The 21,874-nt window shown below is 40.1% G+C and overlaps 1 protein-coding gene across 1 annotated transcript in view; it reads right to left on the reverse strand.

The window, feature by feature from the left end:
- Positions 1–18,661, reverse strand: part of sh3bp5b (SH3-domain binding protein 5b (BTK-associated)) — a 33,483-nt gene extending 14,822 nt beyond the window's left edge. The window contains exons 1-3 of the mRNA XM_031756723.2: positions 18,276–18,661; positions 16,637–16,699; positions 11,849–11,977 (exon numbers count right to left, since the gene is read on the reverse strand). Of these exons, the coding sequence (XP_031612583.1) occupies positions 11,849–11,977; positions 16,637–16,699; positions 18,276–18,353 (270 nt within the window). The 5' untranslated portion in view covers positions 18,354–18,661. The remainder of the gene's footprint in view (positions 1–11,848; positions 11,978–16,636; positions 16,700–18,275) is intronic.
- Between the last annotated feature and the right edge of the window lie 3,213 nt (positions 18,662–21,874).

A 21,874-nucleotide genomic window follows, 5' to 3' on the forward strand; every position in this document is an offset into this window, starting at 1 on the left:
AGAGAGAGAGAGAAGGATGAAAGAGGGAGGGGAGTGCTCGGAAGAAAGGCAAAAAGTGAAGCAGAAAGCGGAGAAGAGATAAAACAACGCAAAAACAAAACACCCTCATTAATATGCATGCTCTCACTGCTGAATGCTACACAGCCAAAAGCATGTGTGCACCTGAACCAGCAAGTTACACCCACATGAGTACAGTTAAACATTAAAAAAAAAAAGAACATTAGAGTGTTGCTCTCACTTCTATAAAATGTATGCATTTTATAACTGACTACCCTCTGATTACTGAGATAAGAGGTTGCTTCAAACCTTTATGCAGTCTATGGGCCTGAATTAGTTACAGCTGCAGTTCATGCCCTGCTCCTTCTGACTGACACGTCATATTGAGTGCTGATTGAAGTCTTGAAAGGTGTGATTACCACAGCAGACCCGTTCTGCTTTTAGACGTGTGTAAGCGTGTGAAATACAATACGCTTTGACAACTGCATGACAATAATAAATAACCTGAAGTGTCTCATTCCTCTAATTCTGGTCTGGTAGTTTTGGCACCTTTGGCTATTCTTCCTGCATTTCTACCCATTTCTCTTTCTCCATCATATTTGCTTCATCAGCCTCTTTTTCCCCATTGTTCTACCATTTCTCCTTCCTGTCATCGTTATCCATTTGTCTCCTTCCATCTACATCCACCGACCTCTCTCCCACCATCAGACCCTTTACCAAATCTTCAGCAATGTCTATCCTTCCTTTCTCTTCCAATCTGTCACTTCCTATAGTCAACTTAATCTCTCTTGCTAGCCACATTTATGACTTTCTGTCTGCCTCTTTTTACATCTTTCCCAACACATCATGCTTACTCTCTCCTCATCCTGCACCTCTGCAAAAAATCATCACTCATCTCTTCCTCTTTCTTCCAACCATTTGCTCTTCTACTTCATATTTTAATCACTCTGCACATAGCCCTATGAAATGTTCAGAGATTCAAGCCTCCAGAGGGAATCCAACATGTAAGTAATGCAAGACTTCTGACAGATCTGTGATTTCATGTATGCCCCTCTGTTTGAAACAAGTGCAATTTGATTTAACAGCTGCTTCAATTATCCAAGCCCCTTTTAAAGTAAGAAAACTTGATTTGTTAGCTTGTGATTACAAGGAAAATAATGGCAAAAAGGATGAATGTAGGATCATCAAAAGTGTAATCTTACCAAGATGACCCAAGTAAAATAGATGTTAAAAAAAGAAATGGATGGAGCCCATTTGTGTGCGAGAATCTGTAAATCAGTCAAACCCCAACACGTGAAGAACATGGAAGGATGAGAGGATGCAGAGAAAGGACAAATGTCATCATCAGTCACTGCTGTCAAAGGACAAAGTTGTGTAAAATGAGCCTTCATGATAAAGGCTTTAGAAGACTGACCTTCACAGCATCCCAGAGAAACTGAAAATAAGACATGCCCAGATTTCAAAGTCTGTTGAAATAACACATTTGCTCCTGTGGGTGTTTGTTTCTGTACTTGGGCAGGAATATGCCTTTAAAACAAACAAACAAAAAAAAACAAAAAAACAGTCATGATAAACATTGTAAGAGCAACACTCAGATGTATGAACCTAAACTAATGTAGGAGGAGATCCAGACAAACCACAAATCAGTTTGTTTTCCACCCAAGAAAAAAGGTTTGGGAATGCACGAGACACAATCTGTTTTCAAAGTGACCTGATTCAGCCAGCTTTCCAGGAAATCTGATTATTTTTATCTGTCCCGCTCCATCAAGCCTGGCAATTAATTTTCTCTAAAGGAGAAGCACAATCTGGGACAATGGCATCTATTAAAGATGCCGGCTGAAGAGCGCAAGAATGCTGTAAACATGACATCCTCTCTGTCTCCGTACGCCTGACTAACCTCAGCCATCTATCTGATGTTGCTGTTTATACCAGGAGAGGGGGAACGAACTGTGACTGGCCTAGATAAACGTGAGAGCTTCGGGGCTGAACAGATGACTTCAGCAGCAGGGAGGAAGCCCAAGCCTCTGATGTCCACTTCACGGTCTGACACGTGCAATTTAACCCAGATATGAACAGGGGTAGATAGATGGCTGCTGTCGTGTGTTCAAAGGGACAAGTTTTAGCCAGGGTTTGCTTTTTAGACAGATTTGTGCCACCTGACAGAGCTAACAGTTATGACCAGAGTTTTTATTTTTAATACATCCATCCATCCATCCATCTTCATCCGCTTTATCCGAGGCCGGGTCGCGGGGGCAGCAGCCTAAGCAGAGAAGCCCAGACCTCCCTCTCCGCAGCCACCTCCTCCAGCTTATCCGGGGGAACACCAAGGCGTTCCCAGGCCACCCGAGAGATATAATCTCTCCAGCGTGGCCTGGGTCTGCCCCGGGGCCTCCTCCCGGTGGGACATGCCCGGAACACCTCAGCTGGCTCCTTTCGATGTGGAGGAGCAGCGGCTCTACTCTGAGCCCCTCCCGGATGGCCGAACTTCTCACCCTATCTCTAAGGGAGAGGCCAGCCACCCTTCGGAGGAAGCTCATTTCTGCCGCTTGTATCCGCGATCTCGTTCTTTTTCGGTCACTACCCACAGTTCGTGGCCATAGGTGAGGGTCGGGGCGTGATCGACCGGTAAATTGAGAGCTTCGCTTTTACACTCAGCTCCCTCTTCACCACGACGGACCGGTGCAGCGTCCGCATCACTGCAGCCGCAGCACCAATCCGTCTGTCGATCTCCGGCTCCCTTCTTCCATCACTCGCGAACAAGACTCCAAGATACTTGAACTCCTCCACTTGGGGCAGGAACTCATCCCCGACCCGGAGTGGGCACTCCACCCTTTTCCGGCTGAGAACCATGGCCTCAGATTTGGAGGTGCTGATCCTCATTCCCGCTGCTTCACACTCGGCTGCGAACCGTTCCAGTGAGAGCTGGAGGCCTTCACCTGATGAAACCAACAGAACCACATCATCCGCAAAAAGCAGAGATGAGATTCTGAGGCCACCGAAGCGAAAGCCCTCTGCCAGTTAAATAAAATTAATACGTTTCTGCAATAAAGAGTGATCCCCAAAAGTTGCCATGTTGATGAAAGCAACACTTTCTGCACTTCACACTGTGACAGGATGAAAGCAAGAATAGCTTAAACTCTCTCTACATAAAGTTGTTCTTTTAAACAGTGTGGATTTCTTTTAAATTTGAACATAATTCAGAATATAATATGAAACTCCACCCTGCCTGCACTCACTACTACTTACCTCTCTTGTGTACTCCCTTTTGCCTTACATGGTTGACCCCAGGTATTTAATCTCATCCAATTTCACTACCTCTACTTTCATTTTTACTGGGTTACAGGCAGAGCCCATCTTGTGCAAGTAGAGAGCCTGATGGGTAATGCATTTGTGACAAGAGTCTAATGTTGTAGGGAAGAGAGGGACCACTCTAAGTCTGTTTATGTGAGTGAAGGTAATGTTAGCAGTGCATAGTCTCATCCCTCTGTGAAAGCGTGCCCACAGAAGTACAGCAGCCTAAAATGTGACTAAGGGGCTCAGTCATGAGTGAACTGTACACCGTGTTTGCTGCTTCCTAAAGTAATAACGTCTCGTTAGTGTGCATTTTGGACGCCTCTCTGCATCTTTTCACTCTTCCAAATTGGCTCAGATAAGAAAGCTAGTTATCAGCTACAAACCAGGCTTGAATAAAGACACTCGAGGAGTCATGTGCTGATGCTGTTAAGGTACAAGTAGTCATTTATATTGGTATTGGCATTGCTGATGTGCCAGAGGCTACATGATTGTCAAGCCATTTATGCTAATGGGAAGGTATTTGCGGGGGCAGAGATAATGTCAGATTAGGTATACATACCTCTTTTACAAAAGTATTTCATGTTGATGCCATAACTCAAGATTATTCACTATTTATCTACTGAAATTTTCCAAGTCAGTTAAATCACTTGTAATGATTTCCTATATTTCTTCATACAATAAAAGTTACAAATTACAGTCCAACGTGTACGGTAACATGAATATTAAAATTAAAGTCTGCTTCTCTTTTCTGTAATTTCTGTTCTACATTTCTGTAGAAAGGTTAGTGAAAAGCACAGACACATAAATGCATGTAAACACACGATAACACACCTGTTTGCTCCTATTGAGTCATTGCCAAAAGTACAAAAGGAAATCCTCCCATCTACAAAGAACTCTGTCAGAGCTGCTCAGTGACATGCTTGCAATAGTTGTTATGCAATAACATACACACGCACATGCACGCACGCGCACACACACACACACACAGTCCCAGGTGGTCAAAACAAGACCAGATGGCTTTGACCTTGCAGCAGCTTCCTCTGCTGCCCCCCACCCCTCTCCCAGAAAACCCAAATCCCTCTATCTTTCAATCCACCCATCCATAAATTTGACTTCATCTCTCATCACCATCCCGTGTGCGCCTGCATTGCATGCCAAAAACAATTCACACCAGTGAGGCAGAGAGGGAGGAAGAGAAAAAGAGAAAAAGGAAGGGGAAGGGAGGAAGATAAGTTGACAAGAAATGTGGGGACATCTATGAGTCACTGCCCTAAACTCGTTTTTTTTTCCTCTTGTTTCAAATTACATAACATTATAGCTAAAATCACTGCTATCGGAGATTATGTTTGTCAAGAGATTTCCATGAAGCTTCCTGAAGCCAGTTATATGGTATTACATAGTGTCATATTAAAAATGACAACTTAACTATAATCCTTAAGAAAAAAAAAATATAACAGGAGCAGCACTGCTAATCCTAATGCCTCTAGACACAGACTCTAGCATGTAAGAATAATCCTGAGAAAATAAATATCAGAAAGCTATGCAGTACGAATTAAACAACATCCTCTTAAGTTCCCATCAACACATTTCTAGTACGCCCTGTTTCACAAAGACTGCCTTGTTGTGTCCCTCTGATGTGACTTGACGTTTAATCAACGAGGTGAGGAAATAATTAGCATATGAATGCATCTGTGTACATCACACATAACATTTTAATTTCAGCAAAACACATTTTGCAGGACCCCCTACTGCCTCACCTCACTCAACCTTGAAGCATTTGATCAGTGGCTGCAAACCCCAACCCTTCAGTATCAACCCTCCACTCCTCCACGGTCTTTCACCGAGCCCCATCTGGCTAATGGGACTGGAAGACATGTCGGACAGGTTTTGTCGCTCACCGCTGAGACAGTCAAAACAAATCACATCCATTAAGCAAAGCGTGAACTTTCTTGCTGACTACCTCTCCTTTGTGCCCGCCTTCCTTCAAACAATCTCAGTACTTCTCTTTCAACTGGAGTCAATTTTCCACTCCAAGTCTAGCACAGCATCCTCTCAACAGCCCTCAATGTGCCTGTTAAGTCCTGACATCTGTTCAAACCGAGACCATCTGTATGAACTCTGAGGAGATTCCCACAGCACCAGTAAACACCCTAATACATTACAATATTAGAGCAACGCCCAAGACAATCTAGACGATCCACTGTGGGCAAAAACTCGATGATATGGCCATGGCTTATATGTCATAGTAATGCATCACAAAGTGTGTTTCAGTGACATACATATTTCAATCACACACTTTCAGTGAGACACATATTTTTAAAAATGAATGCATCACAATGGAGATTATATTGCCCAGTTATTAGGGAATAAATCCAGACCTGTGAGATTTTGTCAGATTTTCACCTCTGGATTTGCTCCCATTATTCACCTGCCACCTGGATGCAGACTTGTCTTGAATCAGTGCATCAGTCACATCACAGGAAAGCATCCTCTTATCTGCAAATTTACTCCTCTCTTCCTTCATCCCTTATCTAAATCCTGTACATTCCCATCTTATTCTCAAACTGCCTTCCTGTCTTTCAGATTTACAGTCAAAGTACTGCTCCTTTCTCTCTAACCAAGATCAGCAGACCTGCAAACACACAGTGTGGTGCAGCAGGCTGAGTGGGCTGCTGGTTTCAATCAGAATCTGCAGTTGCCACACTGATGAGGAGAAACTGAGTCATCCACTTTAATGCTCCCTCATAACGCAGAGAGCGCCACTGCTGCTCTTCACCCCCATTAATAGACAAAATAACCAGCAAGGACAAGTGGTTTGACTTCAAAATGCAATATCCACAATTGAAAAGGGGATTGCCAAAGAATAACGAAAAAAAGCACTTTAAGCCTTCAAATGCCGGTGTTCAAGAAACACCAAAGACATCCAGTTCACATGCTGTATTAGCTGTATGACGTGAGATATTTGCATATGCTCACTTCAATATCCTGCTGAGTCTTGAGAGGTGAAGTGGAATATATAGCAGGCCCAATGCATATTTCATAATGTTTAAAAAGCAACTTCATACATCAGCCTTACTCCATCCCACCACAGTCAGCACTTAAAAACGTGCGTCTTTGAACTGATGCGAGCTTGACCCATCACTTTGCAAACTTTTTAGCCTTGTCGCCATGACCCACTTCTCAGATTAGCATTGAAGTCACAAGTACGGACATCTACTTTTCTTTTTTCCCCCCCTTTCTTTCTGGACCACCTGACAAACCTTTCCCAGTGAGATCAAGAGAAAAACAAGCACCTAAATGTTATTTAAGTTAACATCTGGAGACACTGTTCTCTAACAGGAAGGTCGGAAGTATGATTCATACAATATTTACCTTCTCTGCCACAACTGTTCTTGAAGAAAAGAGTTCTGCTTGATCAAAATTGGATAGATTGTAAAAGTACATATAACAGCAACATTGCAGCCTGCAATCAGAATAGCTATAAAGTAATGCAGTACTTTTCCCTGATGAACTCTGAGACACTCATACAACTGAACAATTTCCAATCAGCCATCATGTCTGCTGCAATTATAACTAACAATGTCAATGGGTCAACAAATAACTACCGAAGATGCTGTCTTAGTGCACATGCATTCTTAACATTAAGAGTTGATCGATTTTGCTGATTTGTGGGGGCGGGTCTACCTCAAACCCTTTAAAATAACATTGACACAACCTTAGAAGTATTTGTAAAGGCTTTTAATTTATCTTTTCAAACTTAACACTTTAAAGGATTGTTCAAATCTTGGGGAACTCTTAATTTTCTCCTGCATAATGACTCATTCATGAATCATTGGCTGCCAGCATGATGTCTTACATGCAAATGTAGATTGTCTAACACTTTGAGTTCTGGTTCTCCATTTTATCTTCTATCTACAGTCAAGGTCACACCCATCAGCCAATACCGCTTCTCCCTGGGCGCTGGTGCTACTTATCTAATATGGCAAACAATTTGTTTCTTATCAAACTGAGTGGGAGGGTGATGGAGAGAGAGACAATTATTTTGTGAACAGGAAAACAAAGCAGTAAGTCAGGAGAAATGTTGTGTACACACTGATGACGGAGAAAGGGCAAACCTGAAATAAGATGAAGAAATCGTATAAGAGAAGACAGACAAAAGCAGAGAGAGAGAGAGTGTGAGACGGAAGCTGAGAAAGGCCAAAAACAATCAGGTGTACGAAGGAAACATTAAGTAGAAATACAACATGACAATAAAATGCTGAAAGGAAACGTGCCCAGAGGGGTGAAGACTAGAAAGGTTAAAACAGAAAGAAAGAAAAAAACCCTGAAAGGACGAATTCAAAAGATGTGGAAAGGACAGCAATACAGGAAGTAAAATTTATACATTTGTTATGCAATAAACAAGAAAAGGCGTAATGAAGGAAGAAGAAAAGAAAGAATTACAAAAGAAAGAAAGCAACGAAACAACTAAAGAAACAAGGCTGTGTATCTAAGATGGATCTCAAACAGATATAAGCAGGATGTGTTGAAAACACCAATTACATCATTAAACCACTACTGAGCAGAAGCCAAACATCACACTCTGCTGTACTGAGAAGTGGGCGTAGCGTGAGCGATGGAAGGCTACGCGAGGACAGTGACAATGAGTCCCAGCAGGTTTCTTTAATTTGAGATATTTTTAGTTGGCAAGTGATTAAAGTAAATGACATCAAGGGAATGGTGCATGAGTTTTGCCCAACTGTGTCAGAACCCATTTGCATGATTCGACAGCTTCATTAGGGAGGTTAGATACCCTCAGAAAAAAGAAAGGAGAGAAAAAAAAAGTGTTCACAGCTTCCAATAAGCAGCTGCTTTTAAAAGGCTTCAACGCTTTCTATTTTGGCTCCAGCAGCTTTTTTCTCACCATCTGTTCAGAAAATAAATCTATGATCACAGTCTATACTGGAAAGTACTTATAATGTCGACAGTTGACGGATTGTACAGTCTTGTTAAAGGCCTCAATGGTTTCAAGGGTGAGTGGCACTTTATGAGAGAGACTTAATGTGAACAGAAAGCCAAGATGAACAGACTTGTTGGGAAATTGAGGGTTTTTTTGTTTATTCCCCCCCCCAATCACAGTCAGCTCAACAGGATGTTCTGTCCATTAAATCAGCTAAAGCGACCCACTATTTAATGGAAGTATGAAATGTATTCACAGTCTTACCTGCATGAAATAGGCAACTGCGTTTGTGCACAGACACACACATAACAATTAAAGATTTATCATAAGCCTGACAAACACCCAAAGTGGAGCTACGCGCCAAAAATCTTATCCAAAGCTTTCCTTCACAGAATCACTGCAAGCAAAGCTTTACCTTTATATGCTCAGGTGCAGACAAGTGCAATGAATTATTGCAAGTAAGAAACTCTACTGCAGTCACGAGACAGAGCACAAAAGACAAAGAGAAAGGCAGGGTACAAGGGTGGAACCGAATGTGACATGTGATGAAAAGACCTAAGAGCAAAACCAGAACTGGCTTACTGAAAGAGGAAAATGTTTATCCTCTACTGCTGATATGAAGCATAACAACAACTGAACATGTCCTGGGAGGCACTTACAAAGCAAGCACACTTTGCTATAACAGCCAGAAAATGTTTATGGCAGTGGATTCAGCCACACTGAGCTTAGACAAGCTGGCTGAGATTTCAAAGTCACCGTTTTCTAACATCAGACCTGCTGAGAAAACCTGGATTGTTGAGATAAATTAGCATTTCAAGCCCCCCTTGAACAATATGTTCCAACCACAAACACATTTAGAGAAGCGTGAGCACAGTGTGTTAATAAAAAATGTAAACAATCAAATAACAGGAACTGTACACTGCTATCCATATACAGACATAGTCACACTGTTCAATTAAATTAAGTTGGCAAGCGAAAATCTGATAATTAAAGCCATTTAGAAGAAGAACATTAATGTCATGACTTAATTGAGAGAAAATTGGAAAACAGTAAAGTGCAAATTGCTTTAACCCAAGCAGGAGGCATTTATGGCCGATCTCTTTCTTCTTCATGTGCTTGCTACATGGGGGAAGAAAACAGTTGCCTTAGATTTGGGTAAAACAAAACAACAACAACAAAAACGCACTCCAGTTATACAGCCTTGTGCCGCCACTAAATAAAATTTGGGTGACCCACTATCTTAATGAGGACAGCAGTCCAGATCAGTCACTTTGAAACATGTTTTCCTCAGAACAGAACAGAAGATGCTTCAAAAAGTAAAGGCTACTTTTCTTTGTTCAAGTTAGAGGACAGTTTCTCTCACCAAGCATCCCACAACTGGGTCATCTTTAGCAAGTCACGAGCCAAACTAAAACCCCCTCACAAACTTGAACCGATTATTTTTGTCAGGCCAGTATCGAGTTATCATCGGCTGGCTGACCAAGCAGAAAGAGTGGTGTGGTCTCGCTGAGTGTATTCTTACAGAACTTCTCCGATAGTCTCTCTTACAGCATAATAAAGGAGGAAGAGTGGATAAAAATTGAAGTATTTTTTTCCCTCTAGAGGAAAGCACAAACCCTGCATCACTCTCGATCTTCTGCATTTTAGATTCTCTTCCCTGTCACTTTTCATTCCTGAATAACCACCTAAGCGGCCTCAGCTTTTTAAATTCTACTCTCAACAACATGTGACCTTTCTAGGGACACAAGAAAAGCGCTCATTGTGAATTTAGCCTTTTGATATCCATTCTTTTGCTCATGCACAATTAAAAGTGAAAGTAAACAAGCAGAGAAGACCAAAGTAAAACTATGCTAGCAGGTGAGCGGACAGGTAAAAGGGAACTAGAACGATCACGTGCGGGGCAGTCTCATCTCAGTTCCCCCAAGGACCAAAATTGGCAAGACTGCCAGAGGAGACACTTCTGTACAAATACCTGACATATTTATCTCATACTTTACTTTCGTGTTTGTGCATTTATTCTTAATAGCAACATGCACTTTTTCCTTGCAAAAAAGTTTTAAAATGAGTAACTGACAGAGGAATTGGTAAATGAAACACATGATGACCTTGGTACCTTAGATTGCATTAATGTTAACAAGAAACTGCAAGCCATTTCTACAGAAAATTTCACATGAAATCATCGATTAACCCAGGGGTGGGCAATCTCGGTCCACGAGGGCCGGTGTCCCTGCAGGTTTTAGATCTCACCTTGGGTCAACACACCTGAATCACATGATTAGTTCGTTACCAGGCCTCTGGAGAACTTCAGGACATGTTGAGGAGCTAATTTAGCCATTTAAATCAGCTGTGTTGGTTCAAGGACACATCTAAAACCTGCAGGGACACCGGCCCTCGTGGACTGAGATTGCCCACCCCTGGATTAACCTAATCCGCAGTATATTTGAGTCTTTGCAGCACATCTGGATGTTACTAAACTCTTCTAGGAATTGATATTTTTGGCCACAAACTTTTCCATATGACCTTTGTCATAATAGTAGCAGAAGCGCTCTCAGCTCTCAGAGAACCTAGTTTAAGGTCATAAAGCTAAAAAATGGGAAGTCCTGCTACAGTGTCACTTTACAGAAGCTCTTTCAAAATTGCCAAAATTTCACCACACCGTGAAAAGTTAATCTTTAAACACATATCTACAGATATGTGAACAGATAAATACTGACAGAATGACAGTACGACCTGCGTCTTAAGTAGAATTCTATAAAACTGCACAATAAAGTCTTTTGAGTCTCACTGCTGCCTAAATGTGCACTTACAGCTGTATGGGCTCTTATCAAGATGTGTAGGTGGTTTCTTCCCCTTTATTTACACATCACAAATACACACATTTTACTGAGGCTAAGGCTAAGGGGAACTGAAACTGTAGTCTGAAATTAGTCTGTATGTCACCCTCATCTCCCTTTTTATCTCTTTAAACACATTAAAACAAAGACCAGACAGCTACACAAAGGAATGCAATTACCAGGTGTCACTTTAAGAGTACTGAAGATGAAACCATTAAAAAAGGCAGGAAAAGATAGGGCAAAAAGATAAATACTGGTGCACACATTTAGGCTTGAACACCAGTGAACAATGGAACAATGTTTTTCACTCCGACTTACTCAGTGCTTATTTCAAATTCAAACTAATTAATAGCTTTCTGGGGCCTGACCAGGTCTTTCTATTTTATACATCAATGGTTGCTGATAGGAAACTTGCTGAGATTCAACCTGCTTTTCAAAGCAAATGTATATCAAGTGACATGGCCCCCAAAAGAAAAAACAACCAGCAGGTCATGCATAACTAAACATTCTGTATATGTGTACATCTGTATGGACTAGCTGTGTAAAAGCCAGGAAGGAAAAAAAAAAAAAAAAAAAAAAAAAAAAAATCACAGGATGCAATCCTGTTTTATTGGCCACTGCTAAAACCTAATAGCCTTGCAATTGGCTTTGAACCAAGTCGATACTCAAGGCTTGCTTTAACCACACCTAAGGCTTGACTTGAACTCAACGGATTAGTCTGAGTTGCCCAACTGTGCTCAAAGACAGTTTAGAATGTTTACTCCATCCTCCATTGCTCACTGACCTGTCGGGCCAGTCTGCGAGCCTCCCAATAAGGTTTGGACTCCTCTATTGCCTTGCCGATCTTCTTCATCAGTTCATCCAGCTTCACTGTAGCCTCCACCAGAACAGAGCGGAACTTCTGTCTTGCATCCTGATCAAAAGAAAAAAAAAATCCTTAGCAATTTAAGTCAAAACAAACTAGGGACAGGTGGTTGCAAAAACTGATAAATACAACTCTAGTGCTTCTTTAGAAGCAAAAATCAATCCTGTGCTTAAACACTGTCAAAGGATAAAATCTTGTACCATTTGTACCAGACTCCCCTACTTACCTAAATATCCCTCTTGTCAAGTAAATCAGCCATCTTAAAAACGTCAAAATGTGTGCGTTTCTTTTTTAATATTGTATTTAAAAAGAAAAAAAAAAACAGTTCAAAACGGGTCTTTGCTGAACAACCACGTTTTAATGATTGATCACCATACAGGGAAGGCAATGAGTCTATGTCATAGTTGTTTATGCATATTCCTGTTATTTCTGGCAATTTAATTTGTGGCGATTTTCCTTTGGGGAGAAGGAAGAAGCCTCGGCATTAGTAATTACACACGCTGCCATCTTTATTTGTCATTTCCTTCTAAAGGGTGTAGCTCTTAACCCCTAACCTTTATTAACCTCACAGCTTATAAATTGCTGTTTAAGGAAATGAAGCTTGCCCTATTGTTACCTCTCTTGTAAGTCACTGCCAAGCCATTAAAGCACCTTGAAAACCCAAGAATTTCAAGAGAAAAACAAACAAAAAAGGGTGTTTAAAAAATGCAAAGAAAACACTGACTATCAAGCATTAAACATAATTTAATCTGGATAACGTGTTCACACCATGTTCCAGATAGAGCCGACACATTTTTCTTGAAACTGAAAAACAAACTAAAGCCAATCTGATGAACAGAGTCCATGAAAATCTCATCCGATACACTTTTCTAACTGAAAAGAAGTGACCTTTTTGTTTAGTCTTAGAGAGCCTTGTTTGTCCACTTGTATGCAAACAAGGGGAACTTCTCAGACATTTATCTCTACAGTTTCATCACAGTCATCTAATTTGCATTAGACAAACCTTCAAAGCACAACAGCAAAAAAAAAAAAAAAAAAAATCCAGGAAGTAAAAACAAAAACATTCAGTAAACAAACTACAGAAAAGAAACTGTTCAAATCCTCATAACTTTAAACACTTCCTTGTTTTCAAACCAAACAGAATCACATCCATGATAAATTATTTTATATGACAACTGTGTTAAATTCAGGCTCTGGTGTCATAGTGCATGGGTAATAACTGTTAATTTAATGTAAACATATTGAAAATAAACAAGATGTTCTTGTTCGCTTAAATACTGTGCGTAACAGAAAAGGTAAGTAATTTAATATATATACATTTAAGGTCAAAGAACAAAAAGCAAGTTTCTAGTTACCATTCAGAGTGCACAATGCTTGTTTGGCTCTCCACACTTTTTAGAAAATTCCATGGACATTGGATGTGGCTAAAAGACAGATGTTCTCACCAAACAGCATTTTGGTGCGACAGTTCTTGTTTTGTTGTGCGCTGAACTTATGTGGTCAATAACAGTACATAAGATTTACTACAAGTTATGATCGACTTTAGATTTCTTTTAACATTTTCGGGTATTAGAGGTCCCTGGAAGGTAATTGTCAATATGCTTTTCAATATTGAGGAAAGTGTATTGAGTGTACTGGTTCAACAAGGATGCAATCTCTCATGTTAGATTACTCACAGGCCATGAGGTTGTGAGGGCCTATTTTGAAGCAGTCTGAGGTGTCAGATCTGCACAGGAAGCAGAAACCCAACACTAAGTGCAGTTTGCTTTCACTCATGTCTGAACCTAAAGTTGACTTTGACTGTATTCTGCTTTCCAGTCTTACTGACAGTCAGTCAGTCCTCCCTTTCACCCTGTAGTTAGATTTTTAGCCCATGGCTGTTGTGTCAAACTAGGTTTTACTCCTCGTCCAGTCTTTTCTTCCACACTGCCACTCTTAAAAATGCCCTTCTACTCCACCTGCCACTGATCTTCTAATCACTCAACACTGCCCACTTCTTCCACATCAACTGGCAGTGACTGGTGCATTGATAGTGTATTGAGAAAACTCTGTTGCTCAATCGATGGGGTCACTTTGGCTTAAACTAAAATGCCTGAACATCAATAAACTGTCAAGCAATTATTCAGACATAAGCATTCCCCAGAAGATGAATCCTCTTGACTTTCATAAGACATCCTGCCTTTCACTTAATTCCTTCACAGGATTAACATTTTCAATATTTTCCAAAAGAGTTGGAAACGTTTTCTCTAACCAACAACATTCAAAAACTTACTGAAAGCTTTTTAACTGAGATACAAGAATCGGCGATTCTTTATCCTTAAAGAAAGAAATTTAACTAAATTCAGGATTATCTGTATTATTTTTAAATTCTGTTAATCAAGTTGTCAGCAATTAACTATGCCAGAAATATGAAAGAGGGATACAAAATATGAGTTATCAACATATGGTATATATGTTTTGACTCTGACCCCCAGAACATGAGGATAAAGTACTGACTTAAGTTTGAGGAAATAAATCAACAGTCTTTTTGTCCTTGTCTGTCAATCAAAAGAAGTGCAGTTTCCATATAATTTCTTAGATGTGGCTTACAAAACCCTAAGCAGTCATTGTTTCATTTCCAACTAATGTGTTACTTAGTAAACATGAAATCACTTCTGTGGAAACAGCTCCCAGTTTGGATTCAGAAGACAGAAACCCTCTTTACTTTTAAAGTTAGACTTTCCTTTCTAATAATGATTAGAAAGTCATGTGACCCTGATCCAGCTGCTCACACTGCTGGGGGATTTTCTGTGACACACTAAGCATTTCTTCTCCATTCATCTCTTTTCCCTCCCCTGGTGTTTACATGAGGCATGTCATTAAATTGTGTCTCTCTCCCATAGGCTGTCTTTTGTTGTCTCCCTACTCTCCGTTTTCTCTTCTCTTTCCCCCCAACACCCAACTGGTCAGGACAGATTGCTGCCCATCTCTGAGCCTGGTTCTGTTAAAGACTTCTTCCTATTAAAGGGAGTTTTTCCTTCCAACTGTCAGCTAGTGCTTGCTCATAGGAGATCATCTGATGTTGGGGTTTTCTCTAATACTGTAGGGTTTTTACCTTACAGTATAAAGCATCCTGAAGTGACTGTTGATATGATTTAGAGCCATCTAAATAAAACTGAATTGATATAAATTAAAAGTGTCAAAGAAGTACTTATTTTGAGATGGCACTTAACAAAGGCTTTAGGCAACAACAACAAAAAAAGAAAAAAAAAGAATCTGCTTTTATTGGAAGGAAATTTGGCAGACATTTGCCCACATACTCCTTTTGTTTTTCTTTGCTCTGTCCTTTCCTCTATATTGTGCCGTCTCTGAGATTTTACTGATGTTGATGCAGACTGAGGTGCAGAGTGTCTGTCCTCCCTCTCAGGGCTCGGATGCTGACACTGTGACGCACTTCAACTTCAATACATTCGTGCTTAAGGCGGTGTGTCAGCAACTTGTGGTTATCTGCTAAATTAAATATCTTTTGCGTCACTGCTCTGAAGATACATTTTCTTTTTCACAACAGTGGGATCGGTACTACTCCAGCCTCTTTATTTTACTCATCAGCAGCATAAACACTTGAAATCAAAAGCCTCTTTAGGCAAAACAAAAGCAGTATGATACCACACTGCTCAGTGTGACAACAACAGAAACCTTTATTCAAATAAGAAGACAGTGTCCCCGCTGTTGACATAAACAAAAGGATGGATTTCTTTGGGAAGTTCTGAAGTCGAGTGTGCACAGTTGGGGTGAATGGATAATTTAAGTTTCGTATTATTGTTGCTTATATTTACCAGTGGAGCGTCATAAGCTGCACTGGTGTGCAAAAAATGTTCTTGTCTTATTTGAAAAATTATATTCTGTGCTGCATAATAATACAGACCTCTTGTTTAAAACAAACCCTGAGAAGGTGCAAAGTCATGCACTCCTGTTCAGCTTAACCTCCGAGTGCCCCGATTAACCCCATGAAGAACTGTCAACTTCTGCAGAGCAACACAGATTTGGACTTTCAGCCCCATAAAAATGCACACAATGTTGCTGACCTATATAAATGCAAGCCATCAGCTGCTACTGTGCTTTAATGGGATCAAAGATCAGTTCACCAAGTTAAATGGTTTTTGATGGCCCAAGTGAGAGTCGTGTCTCTGCAGCACATTCCTTCTGTTTTGGTCATCATGGGCTTATAGCTCCACAACACTCAAACTGTTTTATATGGAGGTGGTTTGCCAAGACTTTGAAGCTTGCATGCTTTTTTTTTTTTTTTTTTTTGGATCGTTGTAAATTGATTTGAATACAGCTGTCAGCAAAAAGGTTTTAAGGCTTAAATGAGTTTATTGTAATATAACACAACAAGTTAGTGTCTCACACAAAAAAGTAACAAGTTAGTTTGTAGGCAGAAACCTGCTGACATGGAATAAAATCTGAACATTATATGAAATTTGGCCTTCAAAAAGGAAAGGTCCAATTGTATCTATATTCTGAAGCCTTCAAAACAAAACTTGATCTCTTTGAGTGATGACTTTGTAAGAGCAGATGAAGTAGATGTTAAGTATTTATTACTGACGGGGGTCATATAAGCATGATTATTTGCTTGATCATTCAAAAGCTAACATAACTCCACTACGCTGAAAGGAAAAACACAAGCACATGCAATGCACACAACACTGTGTGCACCAAATAACTGACCTCAAGCTCCGTCTCACATCTGTTGATGTCGACAGTGGACTGGTTGAGTTTCTCCAGCTCCCCCTGGAAGAGAGATGAGGACAAAGTGATGAAGCAAAAAGGAGGAGGAGATAATAATGTAACACAACACCTAAAACTATGGAAGAGAAAAACTAGCAACATCTGGAAAGAATTATGTGAACATGGGGAAGAAGGGAATGTAAACTATGGCTTTTAAAATGTTAATGTACTTTTTAAAAAAATAAATAAAACCACTGGAACTGTGAATTGTACATTACACTAAATATATTTTCCCTCATAAAAGGTGCAGAAAAGAGTGCAGTATGTTAAACGGTCAATGGTCCACTGATATCAAATGTCTTCCTGAAATTCAAATTCTGATTCCAGAAATTTGGGTATTTGGAGATACAAATTAAGAAATCTGTATTTCTTGCAGGACTCAAAGAAAAATCACTGTAAAGAAAACACTAACTATGGCCCCTACAGGAGGCAACATCAGAAACTTTTTCATGCTGGTGTTTGTATGTTATCCCGTGAAAGCCGAGACCTTTATCTACGACAAATAAACCCAAACACAAGCGAATACTAGAGGACACATGAGGATAGTGCTGCACAATAACACTGAGAGCCACTCAATTACGTTTAGCCTGAATAATGAAAAGAACTGTGGTTGCAAATGCTGGTGGACTCCAGGAATACGCAATGAAAGACCAAGGAAAGCGTAACAGTGGCAACTTTATTCAAAGCCTAATGTAAGTTTCCCAATACAAAACTAAACCAAACAGGAGAGTCATAATTTTATTACCACACAAGTCTAGGTTCTTTGGTAAATTGCATTTTTTTTTTTTAGAAAGTTTGGACTGACCAAGCAAACATTTATTTAATCATTATTCATTTAATTTTTTTAGGTTTACTTTTTCCTAGACTAAACAACTCTTGAGCGATCGTGGCCAGTTGGGAGTTCGCCTTGTAATCGAAAGGTTGCCGGTTCGAGCCCCGGCTTGGACAGTCTCGGTTGTTGTGTTCTTGGGCAAGACACTTCACCTGTTGCCTACTGGTGGTGGTCAGAGGGTCCGGTGGCGCCAGTGTCCGGCAGGCTGGCCTCTGTCAGTGCGCCCCAGGGTGGCTGTGGCTACAATGTAGCTTGCCATCACCAGTGGGTGGATGACTGGGTGTGTAAAGCGCTTTGGGGTCCTTAGGGACTAGTAAAGCGCTATACAAATACAGGCCATTTATTAAATGACTTTTAAAGTCTGGTATTAAATTGCCAAAGTACATTTTTACTCATATTACTGGCTTTTACCATTTAAATTTTGACTTGCCTGTAAATTAACTGGACTAGCTTTTTGAACATAATACTTTCATCCAGTATTAGTGGAGCTGCTACAACCTGCACACAACCAGCAGCAGTCTTTCATAGCTGTGGGGATTATTTTATATGTATATAGAAAGCAAACTGAGAAGACAAAGACTAAGACAAAAATTAAATTACTAAGAAAATCCAGGGGCTGAATCATGCTAGGACTTCGCTGTTAGCTGCTACAGCGGTTTGGAGACAGACATACTGCTGTCTGGAAAACAACGAACCCTTACCGATTAATAAAACACGCTTAACGCTTTAAAAGTAAAGGTTAATCACCTGGATTCTGGGGTCCACCTCCTCGTCTTCATAATCAGCCTCGTCGTCGGACCTGTGCTCCTTCTCTAAATGGTCCATATCGGAGCTGAAGAAGAGACACCACAGCCAAACAAAGACAGAGCTCACTACAAGCGGAGACACCGCAGACTCATCTGTCTCTTGCAGCCGGTCACCGAGAGCTGGACTCGCCACCCTTACTTCTAACCCCTACTTAAAAAATCGGTTTTAAAAGCTCGGCTTTTCGAGGAGGAACATCTCGGGTGGTATCAGCCCGGTCGAGCAGTAGCGTCTATCCCCGTTCAGCAGTGCCTGCACACGGAGACCGCTGCTGACTGACCCGAAAGCTGACACAAACGGGAACGCCCCCTCTGAGTATGGGAGGGTGATTGGTGCCATACAGCGGTGAAACATTATAGAGATGACTTTTAAACGCTCGGAACGCTTATGAATATATATTTATTTAAAACAAAAAGCAAATCTCAGTTAAATTATAGATGCTCTTTGTATATTCCTATGTACAAACATGTCAGAAAATAAGAAAATGCGAAGAAACACTTGCTATGACTTCAAAACATGTACTGTGTTGAAGAGATAACAACTGAAGCTTAACATGGGCCTAGCTGTACTTTCATGTAACTAGTTTGTACCACCAAGTGGTTCAGTCAGTTAATATGACCATTATTTAGCCAAGTAAAGGGACTAGATGATCCTATGTAGAGCTTCGAAGAATATTGTCTATATACTAGAGTTTTGTACTGTCACTATAGGGAAAATTCAGACGTGTGAAACAAGTGGTCTGTAAGCTACTCATACTTGCATTTGTGCTATTGTTAGTCCTTTAGCAATAATAATGATGATGATGATGATGATGAAATCTTTATTGTCATTACACATCAAAATCATAATTGAATCAAAATTGGATGCAATCCTATTAGTGCAAAGGTCCGATAAAGGCTTAAATGTCTTAAACTGCATACATGCATGTATGTATACCATACATAAAAGACATGTAACATTCTGTGGGCATACTAGCACAGTTCATTCTTTTAACAATAAAAGCATCTTTTGGATGATGCATACTTTTAAAACCTGACACATGTGCCTAAGAGCAACAGTTCAAACAGGAAGTGTCTAGGGTAGGATGGATCTTTCAGGATGCTCTGGGCATTTTTAAGGCAGCAGGAAATGTAAAGATCTTCCAGGGACAGGAGAAGCCATTCAGTGACGTTATAGACAGTGGTGATGACCCTCTGGAGAGCTTTCCTCTCTGCCATTGTGTGGCTGGCAAACCACACACAGACACAGTAGCTTAGCCCTTGTCATAGAAAAACAGTGAAGTCAGAAAAAAGCAAAATACTTGGTGGTGAAAGTATACAGTGTTAAATATAATGAAAACTGTCCACTGAATCCCTCGTCTGTGATTCTTTCTAATACTCATGAGCTCTATTATCATTCCCTTTCCATCAAAGCCCTCTTCAACTACAACTCTGCATTCTATCTATATATAGGTGCTGGGCTATGCAATGCTTGCTTTTTGGCAGACTTCAGGCAAGCATATCAGCATAGGTACCTACAATAGTTCCACTAAACCACTAAGACTGCATTCCTATTTACCATGTTTGCCTGGCAAAAGGAAAAGCCCATTAAGAAAATGCGTGTAAAAGTGTGGAAGTTATAGAGTAGCACATAAAAATACAGTACCTTTAGTATATACTCCTATATTTGTTGGGATTAGCTCTAGCCCCTGCAACTTTGAACTGGATAACAGTTAAGAAAATTATGTATTGATGGACTTTGATGGAACGTTAAAATCATCATGTTACCGGAGGATGAATCAGAGGTTCACTTGAACCCTGACTTTTCCATAGGCAAATAAGCACATATATATAACATGAAGCAGGACCAAGCACTGCTTATAGACTGCAACCAGCTTCTGGCTGGTTGTACTCGCTATAGCCAAATGGGCGCCCCAAAAAAAAAAAAAAAAGACATTTAATGGGACTTAACAATAACACAACTGTCATATCTATCACAAGTAGTAAGGTCCAAATCTTGCCTGAAGTATCGTTACAAAAGTGTCTGGACCAGGTTAACCTACCCATCATGAATTTAAAACCACAGTCATAATACTGTGTAGGTCTGCCTTGGTTTACACATTTGTATTGTCCTGTGGTGCCTGGTATCTCAATGTTGTAGCAGTATGGCAGGTCTTTGGCTTGTTCCAGAGTATCCCACAGATGCTTGATATCCTGCTGGAGGAGGCTGCTGCCACTGGGGAGTGCCTTTGTCATAGAGTGATGTACCTGGACTTCAGCATTGTTTAGATCAGCAGTGGATGATTAATTTTCCCAAGGAGCGGCATGAGAAACCGGAACTATTGTGGCAACAATAAGCTGTGCCCACTTGGGAAAGTTAATGGTCCACTCCTGCTTTAGATGGAAAAGTCAAACCAGCATAATTCAAGGTTATCCAGCAAAGCATTACATAATCTAATGCAATGAAATAAACAGTGTCATTCATCTGAACCTGTGAGTGGCTTTAATGTTTTTTTGCTGAGTGATTGCTATACCTGCTCCAAGTATAGCCAGCCTTTTACAGCACTAGTTAATGTTACAGCCATTAGCCAGCACAATAGCTATAGCAGGAGCCACAGCTCTGATCACAGGCTCAATAATGTTCTTATTAAGGTCAGTTGTTTTATTATCTGATTTTTCTTAATGATAAATTTTCACTTCAGTTTATGAGAACCTCGTGTGGAAAAAGGATTAAAAACTATTGCTATAAAAATGTTACTGCTTTATTCACAGAGGTGACAGAGTTTTACTACAAATGTATTGAACTACGATATAGTTATGTGAATGTGTTTTTATCTAAATCCAAAAATGTGCTACCTTAATATATAATGCTATCTCACTGTAAAACAGCATGATCCACATTGCCTTCCCTGTATGACAGGCGCTGCCCTTTGCACTGAAAGAGCATCTTGTGTGTCTCTTGTTTGTGTATGACACACATTTCTGGGTTATTGGCATAAATATGAATCCCTCAATATTTTATATTCTTGGAAATTTGTTATTATTAACCGCACTAACTGACATTTCATCATGATACAAGCAATTCTGTTGTAGCTCTTCTTAATCCACATCACTGGCCACAAAAAAGTTCCATATAAAAGTCATTTCATTTAGTTAAAAATTAAAATACTAAGAAACAATATTTAATATGATCATAGACATAGACTTAATTATAAGTTTCGACTTAAAAATAAAAATATAGTTCTGTGGAAAAGTATCAAAGACTTTAATGTCATGACTGATATGCCAAATGGACTAAATATTGGATTGAATAACGTGTAGTGATACTGACAAACATTATCCCTACTGTGTACACAAACAGCATTTTGTCCCAATTAGATTAAAAGCAGAAACTTTGCTGTCCAGCTGACGTATGAAAGCTGTTTCCCAGTTTGTAAACATCCCCTCTTTGGCTGTCTTATTGAGTGGCCTTGGCCTTTTCATGTAATGTCTTCATACTGTAGCTGCACAGAATAATTTTCAGTTTGACAGAAACATGTCTGCTGGCTTATGGATGTGAAAGCT

This window comes from Oreochromis aureus, linkage group 11 (genome assembly GCF_013358895.1).
Source record: "Oreochromis aureus strain Israel breed Guangdong linkage group 11, ZZ_aureus, whole genome shotgun sequence".
Taxonomy (NCBI): Eukaryota; Metazoa; Chordata; class Actinopteri; order Cichliformes; family Cichlidae; genus Oreochromis; species Oreochromis aureus.